At 49.8% G+C, this 14,016-nt stretch overlaps 1 protein-coding gene across 2 annotated transcripts; it reads left to right on the plus strand.

Annotated features, from left to right (window-relative positions):
• The first annotated feature begins 1,758 nt into the window (after window positions 1-1,758).
• Window positions 1,759-10,297, plus strand: PMVK (phosphomevalonate kinase). 2 transcript variants are annotated; one of them, XM_036922337.2, is made up of 5 exons: window positions 1,759-1,961; window positions 3,624-3,687; window positions 6,005-6,157; window positions 8,596-8,725; window positions 9,786-10,297. In XM_036922337.2, the coding sequence occupies exons 1-5, from the start codon at window positions 1,867-1,869 to the stop codon at window positions 9,920-9,922; spliced, it is 579 nt and encodes a 192-aa protein (XP_036778232.2). In that variant the 5' UTR covers window positions 1,759-1,866; the 3' UTR covers window positions 9,923-10,297. The 2 variants fall into 2 exon arrangements, with proteins under 2 accessions (XP_036778232.2, XP_057350954.1); XM_057494971.1 differs by lacking the exon at window positions 1,759-1,961 and adding an exon at window positions 5,181-5,385 and having other exon boundaries at window positions 3,639-3,687.
• Window positions 10,298-14,016: the final 3,719 nt, after the last annotated feature.

A 14,016-nucleotide genomic window follows, 5' to 3' on the forward strand; every position in this document is an offset into this window, starting at 1 on the left:
CGCCTTCCAAGGGCATTGAGAAGTATAGTGCCTTCAAAGGTCCTTAAAAAGCAACAGCAACTAAGCAGCCCAGTTTGAAGAAGATAGATGCACCCCTATGTTTATCGCAGCACTATTTACAATAGCCAAGAAATGGAAGCAAACTAAGTGTCCATCAGTAGATGAATGGATAAAGAAGATGTGGTACATATATACATAATGGAATATTATTCAGCCATAAGAAGAAAACAAATCCTACTGTTTGCAACAACATGGATGGAGCTAGAGGGTATTATGCTCAGTGAAATAAGTCAGGCGGAGAAAGACAAGTACCAAATAATTTCACTCATCTGTGGAGTGTAAGAACAAAGGAAAAACTGAAGGAACAAAACAGCAGCAGGATCACAGAACCCAAGAATGGACTAACAGTTACCAAAGGGAAAGGGACTGGGGAGGATGGATGGGAAGGGAGGGAGAAGGCAGGGGAAGAAGAAAGGGGTGGGGCATGGGGAGGGCTGTGCAACACAGAGAAGACAAGTAGTGATTTTACAGCATCTTACTACGCTGATGGACTGTGACTAATGGGGTATGTGGGGAGGACTTGGTGAAGGGGGGAGTCTAGTAAACATAACACTCCTCACGTAATTGTAGATTAATGATACCAAAAAAAAAAAAAAAAACAGCAACTACAAAAACCCTTCCTGAAGTTCTTTTTGATCAGACTGTTGACCTTTTTTTCCTCAGTGTCTTTGCCATTTTTTAAGTTTTCGGGGAATTAATGCTTTCTCCCAAGTAGGTCTCCACGCCTCACCTTTTCTATCTACATGACTTTATAGTTCATAAAGTGGAGGCAGTGATGGGTTACAAGCTCTGCTTTGACAAGCTCAGAGAATTGCAGGACAGCAAGTCATAGCTGAAGACATCTTCATTTACTCAAGTGGGACTGGCTGGCTGCTGCTGTAGGCAGAGGCAGAAGTGGGAATTCAGGGAGGGGACAGATCGGTCCCCGTTACTTCGGCCCCTCTACCCCCAGCTGGGAGCTGGACTCTGGATTAACCTAGGTAATGTCGACCAGCGGTGGCTTCAAAGCCTCTTCTTAATTTATGCTATTGATGTCGCCCACGTCATTCCAAGCTCTCTCGCTTCCAAAAATCTGTGGAGAGGAGGCTGCGACTAGAAAAGCGATGTAAACTTTTTTGGAAGGTTGAAGGGGCGGCCCTGCAAGCAGCCTCTTCAGCGACAGAACCTAGTTAACAATAAAACAGCGTGCGTTAGGCTAAGCCCCGCCCCTGTGTGACGTCACCAGACAACCCTCTGGATTTTAGGCTTGGTTCATCCCCAGAAAGACCCATTTTCACTGTGGGGCGAAAGGAGATTTGCTTTAGCATATGTATTATGATGCACAAGCTAAAAGGAAGTTTTGAAAACTCCTGAAAAATCGCCATGTTTTTTCATTTTTGATAACGTTTGCAGGCTTGCTAGGAAAGCAATGCAGGTTTACCTTTGGGAAGTTTAAGACGCCATCCCCCTAGGAGGAAAATAGTTGCGTCCAATTCGCGGCTGTCAACTAAGAAGGCGGGGCTGTGACGTCAGGTTCTGGGCGGGTTGGACTGTTCTAAATGAGTCTGGTAGGGGAGTTTCTTTAGGGTGGAAGTCTGCCCCTGAAATTAACCTTCTTTCTCTATATATTTAATTTGCTTAGACATTAACTAAAATGTTCAGGAGCACATATGCGGGCTGACAGCCTTTCTACAGCTACGAAGACGGCGGGAGAATTCTTTCTGCTGCGGCTCCACCTAAGTGGCCTCGTCCATCCCGCGCCAGGTGGCGTGATGAGAGGAGTAGGGAGCAGCGTCAGTTTTAGGGATCGCTAAACGTGGCGACCCCATGGCCCCGCTTGGAGGCGGCCCGCGGCTGGTGCTGTTGTTCAGCGGGAAGAGGAAGTCCGGGAAGGATTTTGTGACCGAGGCGCTGCAGAGCAGGTGTCGATGGGGCGGGGAAGGAGGAGGAAGGGGGCGATCCCCGCCTAATGTGACACGAGGGGAGTGTTTGGGTGTGATGCAGTGAGCTTTGCAGTAGGGGTTCTCAGATTGCAGGGCAGGAAGAACACGGGGCGGCGGAGGTGGAGCATTGTCCACATAAACCCGCAGTTTACACGCACCCAACTCAAAGGATGAGGCGTCCACCTTTCCAAAGACCCTAAGCTGTAGGTCTCTCCAAGAGGCATTAATAACTTACCTACAAGGCCATTTTTATACACCATTCCTGGTCTTCCGACACTGTTGCCTGGTAACTGTTACAGATGAGGAAACTGAGTCAAGATAAAGGATGTGCCTAAGACAACACCCCAGTTGTGTCTGACTCCAAAGGCAAATGCTTGCCCAGCACACCACTTGATAGCTGGGGTTTACTGAGCCTTTATTGTGTGCCAGGCACTGTGTGTACATACGATTTCATTAACTTCTCAGAACCACTTTTGTTAGGTACTACGTGGTGTTAGTCAGTATCTCCATTTCCGAGTTGAAGAAACTGAGCCTCTGAAAAGTTAAAACAAACAAGCCCCAAACTTGCCAGGGTCACAAAGTAATCGGCAGATCCAGGACTCAAATTTAGCTTTAGTCTGGCTCCAAGGAATGGGCTTACCTACCTCACTGCCTCCCCGAATAATAATACTGTTCACCCAGTGTTTTCTCTCAAAGCAAGATGTTCTGTGTGGGAGCTTTTTTGCTGGGGCACGGGCTAGGGGAGTAGAGGAACCAGGGAGGAAGAAGGGTGGGGCTCCTCTCCTCTCGAAGGCCAGTGTGGGGGGGCTACCTGGATGGAGGCTGCTTTGGGACATCACAGGGGTTCTAAGAGGTTGTCAGGGAGCCCAGGGTAGGGGTCACCACCTGAATCTCACCACCAAGTATCCACCACCTTTTTCAAAGTTGCATTTCTCTTTCCCCTCAAACATCGAAGTCAAATGGTGGTCAGAAGCATAGGCTGTAGAATCCGACTACTGGGATTGCAATCGTGAATGTTGGCCATTATTTATATTTTACCAATACTGGTTTCATTACTGGTAATGGTGCTTTGGGTGAGTCGGTCTCATTTAGAGTCACTTTCCTCTCCTGAAACATGGAAATAAGAACACCTACCTCACCATGTCAGTGTTTAAGTGAATCTGTGAGCATCTAAAGGTCAGGGAAGGAATCATGTATCTTACTCACATTTGTGTCACTTGGACCCAAATAGAGTACCCAACAAATGGTTGGTTGGGTAAATTGAACAACTGAATGAATGAATTATTTATGTTGTGGTGACCAAGTCAGTAGAGACTGAGGTAACCCTGACTGTGAGAGAACTAGTTCAGGGACCCAGCAGTAACTAACTGACCCAGAATATTCCAGACTTGGATGTTCACACTGTAATTGTGATTTTATTTGTTTTACCTGTTAGTTTCAGGGCTCTTTCATAATAGTCCTATGGGAGACGGGACAGAAATTGTTATCCCCATTTTGCAGATGAGGAAATAGGATCAGGGAAGTTGAGACCTGACAAGGTTCCATAGATGCCAATAGCAGAAATGGGACTTTAGTCCTCTGGACTTCTCTTTTGGGGCCTGGAAACTAGGTGAACTGGGTTTGGATCTCTCTGTTACGTAGACTCGGAGCTGACGTCTGTGCGATCCTCCGGCTCTCCAGTCCACTCAAAGAACAGTTTGCTCAGGTAGGTGGTGGCTCTGAGGCATCTGGTAGGTTGGGAGAGGCCAGCTCCTGGCTGTGGTTGCTAGGCTGTTCCTTGAGTCACTAGCAGTGTTCCTAGGACCTCTGCTGGCAGGGTGGTGGACAGCTCTCAGTTTTCTATTGGTGGATCTCTTGGGGGCATTTTCAGCTTAAGCTTCTTTCCCATTGGCCTCATTCACTTCAGGCTTCCTCCCCAGAGCGTGTTCAAGAAAATGTGCTCAGGAAAGGCTTTAGGTGTGAGCTGGGAGCTCCGATGCTGTATCATTAGCAAACGTCTGCACGTGTCCCTGTACTCAAAAAAATACGACACGATGCATCAGTCCTGCTCAGCTGGCTTGCCACAACTCTTGGAATTTTCCCCTTAGAAACTTAATGACACAAGTTGTCAAGATACACTGTTAAGTGAGAAAAGCAAGATGCAGAACAGTGTATAGAAAATGGTACATTGGTATAAAAATGAGGAAAAAATTGCAAATATATTTGCTCATATATTTGGCCATTCAACAAATATTTACAGGTACTTGGGATGCTTATAAGCCTGGATACATAAGAGACTGTACCATTGGTTGCCTCCAGGGAGGGGAGCTAAGGGTGGGAAAGAGATTTTTTCAATGTAAATGAGTGTTTATCTTTTGAATTTTGAACCATGTGGATTAAAAAAAAGATTATAAAAAACAAACAGGAACTCCTAGAACCTTAGGCTTCAGAAAGGGAACCTGGAGGTGAGGTCAGCTTCCCACCCAGTGAAGAGCCCGTCATTGCTTACATTTCTATCCTTGACCTCTAGGTGCCCCCTTCTAGGGACCTGTGCTCATGGCTCTTTGGTCATTTGGGGCCACACAAAGTAAATTGTTCCCCCACTTCCATGTGACAGCCCCATCTCCACAGGAAGTTATCCTGGCCACTGGGTCTTCTCCCACCAGGGAGTCAGACCCATCCTTAGGGGAGCAGCCTGGGAATCCCCATATAACAAGTTTGCCGGTTTTCTTTTTTTTTTTTTAAATGGGAAACTTTCCCAAGTAAAATGGGGAAATTGGGATGCAGAAGTTCCTGTATCTGGTAGACAGACTGGAAAGCGATTCTGATTATGGAGGAGGGACTGCCTTCCCCAGTGGGGCCTGGGCCCTTCTAGAGAACCAGAGCTCTGAGGATCAGCTAAACCACTGATCTACTTCCAAAGATCCCAAATTAGCCCCACTCAGACCTATGAGCCAGGAAGGAGTTGGCATTTTTAAAACCTCTGTAGGAGACTCTGGTAGGCCAGCCTGCCCCTGCTGTTTCCAGTCCCACTCCATCCCCTCCTCCTATTAGAAAACAAACCCCAAATGAAATGTTAATGCATTGGTTTCTCAAGTTGCAATGGGAAATGACAAGCAGACCTTAATGCTCCTGGTGGCCCCTCTTCTCCTGTGGTCAAGAGTACATGGGAAACTAGTTTACAAACAAGAGGTGGCTGCTGTGCTTACCTTGGAACAGGGTGCAGGTGGGTGAGTGACTGGCGGGGTCACGGCTCCCTCGGTTTTCAGATGAAGAAACAGTCCCACTGGAGAAGGTCTTGCTGCAGTGAGTGAGCAGGGAAGCTGGAACCCGAACTGAGTGGCATTTTTCAGACCTCTTTCCATCCTGGGCCCTCTGGAGGGACCCCTCTGCTTGTCAGTGTTCCTGGAGAAGGGCAGGCCAGGTCTGGACCCAGCTTCTGGGGCTGGAGGGAAAGGGGGATCAGTGCAGCCCCTTCTGTCCCAGGGGTCTTCCGGGTGGGGGCCCCAGAGTGTCCTGAGCCAAATGGTGTGATGCTGTTGCAGCAATGGTGCCAGGAATTTGGGGATGAGGAAGGGAGTGAGGGAGAGAGAAGAGAGGCAGGAAGCCAAGTCTCCTGGGCTTTGGATGGGGCAAATAATGCCAGAAAGGGTAGTAGAAGGATATAGAATGAGATGTTGTCAGATTCCTCACTTTGGTTGAAGACTATGCCTGTGCCCAGGGCATGGAAACTAATTTCAGGATTACTTTAAGCCAAAATTAATTGGGAAGGTAAAATTGTTGCAACAGAGAAAACCACATCATGCATTTTAAAGACAAATTGAAACGATTTCCGCATTGTCTGAGACCTTTCTTCCATCTGCCACTGTTCGGGATTTCTGCTTCCAGGTCTTCCCTTGCAGGCCTCTGACCAGGCAACAGCCTCTTTAGCCATTTCCTTGGCCCTCAGGGAGGGCGGGCAAGGGAAGCGATGGCCCTTCCTGTTTTAGGAGGACCAGCAAGGTCGAGAGGCTGGTGGCATAGACATAATGTACTTTGGGCAGGACCATGGCTTGGACTTCCAGAGGCTCCTGGACGCCAGCACCTACAAGGAGGCCTATCGGAGGGACATGATCCGCTGGGGAGAGGAGAAGCGCCAGGCTGACCCGGGCTTCTTCTGCAGGAAGATTGTGGAGGGCGTTTCCCAGCCCGTCTGGGTAAGTGGGCTCCATGGCAGCATTAAGAACACCGGTTTCCCCAGCCCTCTGCTCCTCCAGAAATATCTGAGATGTGTCCTTTTCTCTGCACTGCCACCCCCTGGTCCACGCCCCCACCATCTCCCACCTGACAGTCCATGTGGGGCCTGGCTTTGGCCCTTGTTCCTTATGACACATTCACCACACAGCAGCCTGAGTGGCCTTGTAAAGCACAAACCAGATCATTCCACTTCTCTGTTTAGAGCCATTTGTCCCGTTGTTCTGATGAACACAGTCAAAATCCTTCACTTGAGCTAGGCTTTGAATGATCTGGGCCCTGCTACCTTTCTAGCCACCTTATTCCTTAAACTGTAGCAACATTGGCGTTCTTTCTGTTCGGCAAATAAATCAAGCTACTTCCAGAGTCAAGACCTTTGAAACAGCTGGCCTACCTGCCTAGACTACCCTTTCTTTCCCTCTTTCCCTGGTTAGCTCCAGCTCAGCTTACATGGCACCTCTGCAGGGAAGCCTTCCTTGATCTCCAGGTCTTATCTGATGCCCCCCGTCAGGTGCTCCTGCAGCAAGCACCTCACCCTTTCCCTTTGTCATGCATTCCGGCGGCCCATATTACCTCCTCTACTAGACCTGGTTCCAGGAGGTTTGGGGGTCCATAGATACAAAAGTACTCCGTCAGGGAGCTTACATTATGCCTGGGGGTGGATGGAGTTAGGCCCTAAATAAATAGAGAATATGTCAGGTGTAGATACATACTAAGAAGCAAAATAAAGCGGGCCAAGGGCATGAGGAGGCCTGGGTTGCTGCTGTATTCAGGCTGTCAGGGAAGGCCTGACTGACCTGATGGTGTGAGCAGAACCAGAAGGAAAGGAGTGAGCCGGATGGATGTTTGTGGGTGACGGGTGAGTGGTAGGAGTGAGGTTAGATCACGCAGGTCTTTGAAAGAGCCTGGATTTTACTGAGTGAGGTGGGGGCTCACCGGAGGGTTTTGAGCAGAGGAGAGACATGATGTGATCAAAGGTTTAAAAGGCTTACCTGCTGGGGGAGGGTAAGGGTGGAAGCCGTGGGGTCTAGGTAGAGGGTCTTTGCGTAGGACAGGCGAGTGGCGGTGGAGCGGAGAGAACGGGTCGATCCTGCACAGATCTTGAAGGCAGAGCCAATAGGATATGCTGGTGCTTCGGCACTGGGATTTGAGGACGGGAGACGGCACCAAAGTTTTTGCTCTGAGTGGCTGGACGGACAGATAGCGTCATGATTTTCTGAGATGGGGGAGTTGTGGGAGGAACAGGTGTGGGGGACAGTTCAGTGTCAGTGGTGCTGAGATGAGATGCTTGATGATAGGCGCTGTGATCAGCGTTATTTGTGAAGCTGCTTGTGTAGTGTCTGGCTCTCCCGCTAGGCGATGAGCTCCGCAAGGGCGGGCACCAGGGCTGTTCTGCTCACCACTATCCCAAGCACGTAGCACAGTGCCTGGCACATGGTAGGTGTTTGCTGTAGTACTTGTTGAGTAACTGGGTGATCGAACACGTCATGGGCAAGAGCAACTGGTCTCCTTATTTTCTGATTCATTCATTCATTGGAGACATGCCTCTGAGTGCTGGTCATGTGTCAGGCAGTGCCCTCGGGGCCAGGCATAGAGCCCTCATGGAGCTGACTGTGGGGAGAACAGGCAGTAAACAGATAAACTGGTAAATAGTGGTGATTTCCAGAGTACTTAGTGCTCAGAGGAAAGTAAACTGCGTATCAGGACTCAGAGGGGCAGGAAGGGAGCCAGGATGGTAGGCAAAGCCTTTCTGCAGAGGTGACATTTGAGTGGAGACCTCCGTGAAGTGAGGCCTACCTTGTGATTCTCCAGGCAGTGTGAGTAGCATGTGCAAAGGCCCTAAGGAGATACGGTTGGTGTGTTTAAGAAACAGAGAGGAGGTCAGTTGGCTGCAGTGGAGTGAAATGAGGGGAAAGATGATGGGAAATTGGTGCCAGATCTTGGAACTTGTAAGCTGGGACGAGGGCTTTGCTTTTTGTTAGAATGATGGGAAACCTTCAAGAGGTTTGGGCAGTGGACTGACAAAAATCAGACTTACATTTTAAAAGGTACTGGGAGCAGTGACCAGTCTGATGATCTTTGTTTCTGGCTTCAGTTTGCTTATCTATAAAATGCATATGTTGGACTGGCTGATCTGACTCAAAGCCTGAGGCCTCCATTTCAGCCCATTATTGACTGACGTGATCACAGAACATGAGTGTGTCCCTGGCGGAAACACTGTGGGCAGGGCGGGCTGCAGGCTGCAGTGATCAGGCAGGGCTGTCTGGAGGGAGGAAGGGCGCCTGTCCCAGTGGTTGGGTCTTTTGTCTGTTGCTTATTTAGTATGGGGCTGGGTCTTTCCCCCTTTTCCCCTCAATGCCAGCATACTGTCCTGTTGGTCACCTGTGTCCCTTCCCTGCAGCTGGTGAGTGACACACGGAGGATGTCCGACATCCAGTGGTTTCAGGAGGCCTATGGGGCTGTGATGCAGACGGTCCGAGTGGTGGCCTCAGAGCAGAGCCGACAGCAGCGGGGCTGGGTCTTCATTCCAGGTGAGCTGCTCACAGCCTTTGCTCCCAAGGCCTGACACACAGGCCAGCCACCCCACCTGTCCTCCAGGGCCACCCATGCCTATACTTTAGGTCTTCTGCTGTGTCCCTGGCAGGCTAGCGGGGAGTGAGTGAGAGATTATAAAAGATTCTGAGGCCTGGGGCTCAGGACTGCCCCCAGATCAGAAAGTAGAGTGGGGTGGGAGAGGGTGTCCTTGGGGGTAAAGGTTCCCCCATGGCCTTGGCTGGTGGCCTTCCCTGGGCTGTCCTCTCTAGGCCAGCGGGCTTCTGGAGGTCTGGCTGGGATGCACCTGCGTGGTCCACCTTTGCTTTCCAGCCTGGTGGGGGACTGAGAATAGTTCAGAGGGCAGGCCTGACAAACCTCACTCCTGTTTGATTAACAGAGTGGGGGGACAGCAAGAGGAAGCTCTACTAGTCAGCCTCGGTGGTGGGAGCCCAGGACCTGCTCTGTGGCAATTCAGAGGCATAGCTCAGGCCTCTCTCCTGCCCTTGGTCACTGACTTGGGGGTGTTCGGATCCGGGGGTAGGGCCACTCCTGATGGCTGCTCATCTCCTGGGCATGCAGCACAGCTGGCCTTCGGCAGTGCTTTATATACATTATTTTACTTTATAGTAACAATATAGCCACCAGATAAATGTTGTTATTATCATTCTCATTCAGATGAGGGTGACACACACTGGCTCCCTAGAGGACTGAATCAGAACTTTAGAGCTAGAAACCAACACAACCAGCTCCACTTGAAGAGTAAACACAATGCCCATTTGGGTTGTCTGGTGTCAAATGACCCAGTTCACTGTCTGTAGGCAGTGGCAAGTGAAGAATTAAGTCAGTGGGACCCTCTGCGGGCTCAGGTGGCTGTGGGCTGCCCAACCTGCTCTCATGGTGTTTCAGGGGATGGGGATGCCCTCTGGGGTGGGTGCAGCCTGGCTCTGGAGTGGCGGAGGGGAGGCAAAGAGGGCGGCTCCATTTGGGGCCAGCAGGCCTCCATGCCTGGTGTGTATCTGGAGGGATGGGACCTGACCTCACCATGTCTCTCCACAGGGGTGGACGATGGTGAGTCAGAATGTGGCCTGGACAACTTTGGGGGCTTTGATTGGGTCATCGAGAACCATGGAGATGAGCAGCGCCTGGAGGAGCAGTTGGAGAACCTGATCGAATTTGTCTGCTCCAGACTGTAGTTGTGAGGTCCCAGGGGTACGGGGGGTGGGGCTGCCAAAGTGAGGGTGGGGCTGGCTCTGCCAGACATGTGGTCGCTGATGCTGGCTGAGGTGAGGCAGCAAACAGAGGACCTGGGTCTAGATTTCTGGAGGCTGGCAGATGTCAGGTCAAGAAACCTGCAGGGACCTCAATTCTTTATCGAGAGGACAGCCCTACCTCTTTAGGGAGTAGATGTAAGGGGCCAAGGGGGGTCAGCTGGCTGTGCTTGGAGCAGAGTCGTCACCACCTGCACAAGTGCTGGGCCTGTCATCTTCCTGTCTGATGCTCACAGCCTCTTCCTCTGGGCAAGAGCTGGGGGCCCCCATGTGGATGCTAATAAACCTCCTTGGAGCACATGCTCAGAGTTGGGCATTTTTCATTTCCCAGATGCCAGCCCAGTCTGTACAGGGCTCACAGGGGCCTGGGTTGTCCTGGTGGCTGTGGCTTCCTGCTCTGTCTCCCACCTGGGATAGAACTTATCCTGCAGAGGCTGACCTTGGCCTGGGCCACGCTGATAACAGGGCTTTTCATATCAGAGGCAAGACTGGGGTCTGAGAGTCTTGTCTTCTGGGGTGGTCCCAGGAGGGGCTCAGTATTTGACTGAAGGTGTCATCAGCAAGTCCCCAGATGGACTGAGGTGTCACAGGTGGGTAGAGCACCACAGATCGATGGTCTTCTAGTAGCCATTGTGTGGCCCTGAGCAAGTCACATTACCGTTTGGAGCCTCAGCTTTCCCACGGAGGGCCTTGGACTTGACCCCTTATATTTATATAGCCTTATACAATTTCTAAATTTCTTCTAGATTATTCATGGCCACCCTGTGCATTGGGCAAGGAGCCAAGAACTCAGAGAAGTGGCACTTACCAGGGTTGGAGGGTTAGTGTCGGATGAGAACACAGGCTGCCTGACTCCTGACCAGGGTCTCTGCGGCCCCGTGCCCTTGGGCGTGAAACCAAGTCCCCTGGCTCCTTGCCCAAGCACTCCAACTCTGTGGCCCTGGCTCCATTCTCCTCCCACAAATTCTGTCTATTCTCACTGAGAAAGGGACAACTGAAGAAGCCACATGAGTTTCACCATGACCCAAATGGAACTTAGCACATTGCTGCCCAAACCTCCTGTCTAGATCACCGTTTCCTAGTACTAGCTCCCTGGCTCTTCCAGTTAACCAGGCTGACAGCTTGCCAGTCATGGTGGACTCCTCCATGTCCCCTGACTGTGTGGCTAATCAGAACCAGGTTCGGTTCCCCTGCCCTCCCTGGCCTGCCTTCTGGGCTTCTCATTGGAAGGTAGATTCCCTGATGGCTAGGCCACATCTATCTTCTAGTTGTATCCCTGGCTCTTAGAGCGATGTTGGCCCACAGTTCAGAAAATGGATGTGACTGAATGTACGTTGAGACTGAATTACAGAAGCCGTGCTGGAAGCAGGCAGGTGGTCATTTCATGCAGTACTGTTCCCCACCGCTCACCAGGAACCTCTGACCCAGATCCCAAGGCCTGGTACCACTGCCCCCCTGCTGGCATTGAGCCAGGACTGATTGATTCAGAGCTGCTGGCAGAAGCTGAGGTTCCCCACCTCCTCTGACTGCTCTGCATTAACCCCGGGTGTGTGACCTGAAGAATTACCTCCCGTATTCACCAGTCTCAGCCCCAGGGCCTTCTGGTCGCTTCCACGACGGGATTGTGCAGCAGCCTCGGCAGCGGGCTCCGGGGGCACGTCTTGGCAGCTGTGGCAGTGCCTGGGGTCGAGGGGCAGTGCTCGCCTGGGGCATCAGCCCTGGGGGTCACGGGATCCTTCCCTCGAGGCCCCACAGCTGTTCCCTCTGGCACTGACTCCAGGGGCCATGGCACCTTGGGTGAACCTCTGTCTGTCCCTTACACCAAGAGCTCCTTGACAAGTGCGCCCGTGCCCTGTTCTTCTCTGTGTCCTCAGTGTCTGGCATCCAGTGAGGGTGGTGACGGCCGAGGATGTACAGGGATTACTGAGTGCTCACCACACACCCAATGTCATGTTACGTTTTTCTCCCAAAGAGCTTTTAGAATTAATGAAAAAATGAATGAAAGAAAAGTATTGATCAAACGTCAAGCTCTCAGGCGCTGGTTTAGCAGCCGCCACCTCAGTGGTTTTAACAACAATCGTGCGTCTTTCAGTATTGCTGTTTGCCAGGTGCTGTGCGGAAGCCTTTCATACAGAGGTAAACGTTTTCATTCCCACTTAACTGGGGAACAGCCTGCGGAACCCATCTGTGTCTTCCCAAGGGCACAGTAGTGACTGCAGAGTGAGCACTGCGGCCAGCGTGCCTGCCTGCAAAGCTGTGCCAGATGCCCTGTTCTAGCGCGAGCGTCCCACCGGGCGAGGAAGCGCCGCGGGCCCTCCGCGGATGTGAAAGCAGCCAATCCCTGCCTTCTCAGGTGAAGGGATTCAAAGCTCAGGATGGATCTGAACGATATATGTGGTACCAGCCTGAGAGATTGCTGGCTTTTTTCCTTTCTTCCCAGCTTTATTGAGATATAACTGACATATCACCTATTAAGTTTAAGGCACACAACTTGATGATTTGAAACATGTATATATTGCAAAATGATTGTCACAAGATAAGGTTAGTTAGCACCTCTGTCACCTCACATAGTGCTTTGTGCGTGTGTGTGTGTGTGTGTGTGGTGAGAACACTTAGGATCTACTGTTTTAAGTATAAAATTGTTAAGGATTGTTAAGAAAAGTGACCATGCAGTATATTAGATCTCCAGAATTTATTCAGAAGTTTGTACCCTTTGACCAACGTCTCCTCATTTCCTGCAGCTCCCAGTCCCTGGCTACCACCATACTCTGTTTCTGTGAGTTTTTGTTTTGGCTCCTACGTGTAAGTGAGATCATACAGTATTTATCTTTCTGTTTTATTTCACTTAGGCATAATGCCCTCAGGGTCCATCCATATTGTTGCAAAAGACAGGATTTCCTTTTCTTTTTGGCTGAATAATATATATATCTCACATTTTTTCATGGCCATTCAGGTGATTCCGTGTCTTGGCTATTTGTGAATAATGCTACAGTGAATGGGGTGCACGTGTGTCTTCACGACAGTGATTTCCTTTCCTTCAGATACATACTTAGCAGTGAGAATGCTGGCTGATCACTGACCGATGTTAAGTTTGACATCAAGGAGGCAGGGGTGAAGCAGAAAAGGGAAGGTGGGACTGGTAGATCTCATTTGTCTCCTGGAGGGGTGCTGACCTGGTTCCGGGCTCTGGGTTTTTGGAAGAGTCACAGGAGGTGACTGGGGAAGCCAGCGGGTCCATCCCACACCCTTTGACAGATTAGCACTGAGGCCCCACTAGCTAACCAGAGTGGGGCCTCCTGTTTTAAGGAGCTAACATCTGTTGAACTTGAAGTTCCTCCATACTTAAAAGAAAAACCCATATTTTTCTAAATATCAAAATCAAGAATAATCCCAACTTTTGATATTCTCTGCTATGATGAGAACTTCAGCTGCTTTTATTTCAAGACATTCTCCTCATCCTTTTTCATAGCGAAACAAAGTTTTGCTAACTTTCTGGTTATAATTTCAGAGTATTGCTATTGTTATTTTTTTTTTTTAATTTTTTATTTTTTAGGAGAGCAAGGTACAGGCTTTTATTTAGAGATAATGTGAGAGGACACAGCTCCCGGCTCACGCCAGGAGGGGACAAGAGATCCCAGTTATTTTTTTTATATTATGTATATTTTTAAGAATAATGACTTACAGCACTAATATCCTCTTAATTTTAGTATTTTATTATTCCATTTCTAAAAAGCTTTATTGAGATGTAATTGGCAGGTAATAATCACACGTATTTAAAGCATACAATTTGACAAGTTCTGACATTTGTATACAGCGTGAAACCACCACCACAGTCACATTGGACATATCTACTGCCCTCTAAAGCTTTCTCCTGTCCCCTCCTCTTGCCCCACCCTGACACCCCCACCCTTGTCCCAGGCAACCACTGATCTGCTTTCTGTCTCCATTGATTAGTTTGCATTTTTCAATAATTTTATATAAACGAATTGTATAGTATATATCCTTTTATTTTGGTCTGA

Source organism: Manis pentadactyla, chromosome 19 (genome assembly GCF_030020395.1).
Source record: "Manis pentadactyla isolate mManPen7 chromosome 19, mManPen7.hap1, whole genome shotgun sequence".
Classification (NCBI taxonomy): Eukaryota; Metazoa; Chordata; class Mammalia; order Pholidota; family Manidae; genus Manis; species Manis pentadactyla.

Excerpts from the sequence above, each read along its gene's own strand:
- PMVK (XM_036922337.2), top strand. The coding sequence starts at position 1,867 with ATGGCCCCGCTTGGAGGCGGCCCGCGGCTGGTGCTGTTGTTCAGCGGG. Across the intron at positions 1,962-3,623 it reads ACCGAGGCGCTGCAGAGCAG|ACTCGGAGCTGACGTCTGTG; the intron begins GTGTCGATGGGG and ends TCTGTTACGTAG. Across the intron at positions 6,158-8,595 it reads GCGTTTCCCAGCCCGTCTGG|CTGGTGAGTGACACACGGAG; the intron begins GTAAGTGGGCTC and ends CCTTCCCTGCAG.